This window comes from Melanostigma gelatinosum, assembly GCF_949748355.1.
Source record: "Melanostigma gelatinosum genome assembly, chromosome: 9".
Taxonomy (NCBI): domain Eukaryota; kingdom Metazoa; phylum Chordata; class Actinopteri; order Perciformes; family Zoarcidae; genus Melanostigma; species Melanostigma gelatinosum.
Window position 1 is genome coordinate 7,320,043 of NC_136642.1, and position 3,593 is coordinate 7,323,635.

Consider the following 3,593-nt stretch of genomic DNA (forward strand, 5'->3'; position numbering starts at 1 on the left):
TCTGTAACATATGTAAGATCGGAGCTCTACCCATCCTGTGCTGTAGCATGCGCTGAAACCTTGCGCCTATTGAATGTGTCCCCAGTGGGCTTGAATCGGAGAGGAGCCAATACAAGCGGAAGGGAGGCGTGTCTTCGCTCTTCCACAAGACCTCCCAGAGCAGGTTGTTGCGTTTTGGCTCTAAAGCCTGGAGACCTCCGAAGTACTCGTCAGTTTTCGAAGTAGGAGCCATGGCGACAACAGCTCAGTATATTCCGAGGAATAACTCCTTACCGTCTAACCCGCTCATGCATCCGGATTCGGATAGGATGCACCAGGGGACGACCTACAGAGAGGTGCAGAAAATGATGCACCACGAGTACTTGCAGGGGCTCGCGGCGACCAACACGGGACACCCGATGAGCCTCACGCACCACCAGTGGCTGCCCACCTCCAACACCGACTGGTCCAGCGGCACCCACATCGGACAGCAGGAGCACAAACCCACCGTGCAGGCGACCCGGGAGGACCTGAGCAGCGGCTTCCACCACAGATCTCACCTGGTGCACCAGCAGACGCAGAGCACCCACCATGGTTCGTGGGCACCCACCACGACGCACCACTTGTCCCCGCTGTCCCCAGCATCCAACGGCCACCAGTCTCTGGTCTACTCGCAGCCTGGATACACAAACCTCAACGCGATGCTGAGTCCCCAGCCCAGCACCCTGCACCACACTATGCGCGACCCGCTCCACGACGATTCGGGCAGCCACGACAACCAGATGGAGTCGCCCCAGCAGGCGTTCAGCCACCATCAGGACCACTCGGACGAGGACGCGCCCAGCTCCGACGACCTGGAGCAGTTCGCCAAGCAGTTCAAGCAGCGGCGGATCAAACTGGGCTTTACGCAGGCGGACGTGGGCTTGGCCTTAGGCACCCTGTATGGAAACGTCTTTTCTCAGACCACAATCTGCAGGTTTGAGGCGCTGCAGCTCAGCTTCAAGAACATGTGCAAACTTAAGCCGCTCCTAAACAAGTGGCTGGAGGAGACAGACTCAAACACGGGCAGTCCCACCAATTTGGACAAGATTGCGGCACAGGGCAGGAAACGAAAGAAGAGGACCTCCATTGAAGTGGGGGTGAAAGGGGCGCTGGAAAATCATTTCTTAAAATGCCCAAAGCCGTCTGCTCACGAAATCACTAGTTTGGCCAACACTCTGCAGTTGGAAAAAGAGGTTGTCCGCGTTTGGTTTTGCAACAGAAGACAAAAAGAGAAAAGAATGACACCAATTGGGGTCCCTCACCCGAATATGGAGGACGTATATTCCCAAGCAGAGACCCCTCCTCTACACCGCACACTACAGAGTCCTGTACAGTGACTGTTTTCATGAACAATCCGAGCATTTCCGCAGGGGGATAGAAAAAGGGAAAGGGACTATGGAGTTTACAGTATTTAAGTTTGGCTTTTGTTTTCCTGAGAGAAAAAGAGACGTGGAAAAGTTGAACAGTTTTGCCCTTAGTATTCGGAGATCGTCAACAAATAGATGGCAAGAGAGAAAATGTTAAGAAGAAAAAAAAACAACGAGAAAACAAGACAAAAAAAATTCGCCAATACTGATTCCGTGCGCATTTAAAGTGAAACAAAGATCTTTATTTCCCAAAATGATATGGAGGAGAAGGTATATAAAGTCAATTTGATATCCCATGGCTGTTTCAAATGGGGAGAAATGAAATGTGGCAACCGAGGCCATGTCCTCCTGGTGTACATGAACTGTTGGCGCTCACCAGAAAACGATCAACACTGGAAATGAATAGTCTACACTGAATGAACATTTTTGCTTTTTCAGGCTTAAACTGATTAACCAGATTTCTGAATATTAGTGTATACTTTCCTTGTTCTATTACGTGTGATGCTTTGGTTTGGAAATACTTCAGTGTCTCTCTTTCTGCTGACTGTCTAGGATTTCTTTCATTATTTGCTAGAAGCACTGTAACTCATCAGAGCAGCCTCTTTCTTTTCTGTGTACTCTGAGGGAGTTGATGGTGGAAAAGTGATGGAAATGATGGCACCCGAAACACTCATAATTAAGGCCAGACACATTTCAGAAAAAAATTGCCCAATGCAACAGGACGTTTAAGTTCTGACTGCATGCCTTCAAATACTAGTTCACGCTTTTTACAGCTGACCACGTCGACATTTGCAAACAGCACCAGACGCTAAAAGGGTAATTCTTTCAAAACAAAATACGCATTTTCTTTTATTTGGGGGGTTATATGTTTTCAAATTATTGTTTCCTTTGCATGGAGCACTTATTGTTTCGTTGATATTATTATTATTATTATTATTATTGCAATTTTATATTTGTTAATACAATTGTGAGTGGGGCTGATCGCCATAGGCTTAAAACACAATAAATCCCATGTTTACAGGTTCCTGGTTGTCACCACAGAGCGCTGCCTCTCACACTGCTCACTGCCTGATAATCCTGTTGTATTCCAAACACTTTAAGAGAGATTGGTCAAATACGAAATGAAAAGTAATAATAACTCAGGTAACTTCAGTGCCCCATGTCGGAATATCACGCCTGAACATGATTTATTTTATTTTTCTGTTCCTGTGTTTTTAGATGTTCCAATCTGGTTACAGCCACACCGTTTTCCTTTGTCCCACAAATCCACTGTATTATATTAAAACGCTGGATTCGGAGAAAAGAAAATTATAATTCCTCAAGGGGAAGCGATTAAGGGACTAAACTAGATATATTTATTTTTTTCTGACCTGAAATGAAATCTGAAAATATCATGCGTTGTGTCTCGTTTCTCAATGTTGGACCAGTCCAAAAGTCTATAGCAGTGCTATTCAATACAGATGAGGGAAACGTTTTTTTTTTCAAGAAAAAATAGTAATATTAAAGAAAAAAAAAAGATTTTAGAGAAAATGTTGCCAGGATTATTTCCGATATGTAAATATGTCCAATATGTAAACTTGTATTTGTTCTGAGATATTGTTTTGTTTTTGTTTCTTTCCGGGCAGTTTTGTACACTTACTAATTCCAAGAAGATATTTTAATATGATTTCATTTATGAATCTGACCATTTATATATATATATATATTTATTTCTCAAACGTGTTTGGAGCTTTTTGTTTGGCTCTGTTAATGGTTATGTTGCAGTGGATTTCAGTACGTTTCTCTTTTTGTTTACTACATTGGTTGTATGTTGATTGCTAAATGTAGACTGCAAAGTCACATTTATATTTATGTTATAGTAATATTTTATTACTTACATAAAACATATGTACAAGAAATGGTCTTTTGTCTTCATTAAGATCCAAAACCACTCGTCCTTTGTTGCTGTCTATTGTAGCCTCGCCAGGCAAACAAGGTAAACATACAGTCTGACGCTGCTCGATGCTCTGAGCATCGGGAGGTGGTCAGCAGTGATTCGTTATGTAACAGGGGGTCGTTTAAATCACAAGCTGTGTACATGTGCTGTTGAAGGGAATAGACAACCGTATTTTACCTCAGGCATTCCCTGCTAAGTCCACACGGTCTCTGACGTTGTTCACATCTTTGTGTAATAATCGCAGTATTAAATTGTGCAATATCACTACG

General features: G+C 43.8%; 1 protein-coding gene across 1 annotated transcript; it reads left to right on the plus strand.

Annotated features, from left to right (window-relative positions):
• Positions 1-212: 212 nt before the first annotated feature.
• pou3f1 (POU class 3 homeobox 1) lies at positions 213-3,167 on the plus strand. Its single transcript, XM_079274884.1, has one exon. The coding sequence runs from the start codon at positions 231-233 to the stop codon at positions 1,356-1,358; it is 1,128 nt and encodes a 375-aa protein (XP_079131010.1). The 5' UTR covers positions 213-230; the 3' UTR covers positions 1,359-3,167.
• Positions 3,168-3,593: the final 426 nt, after the last annotated feature.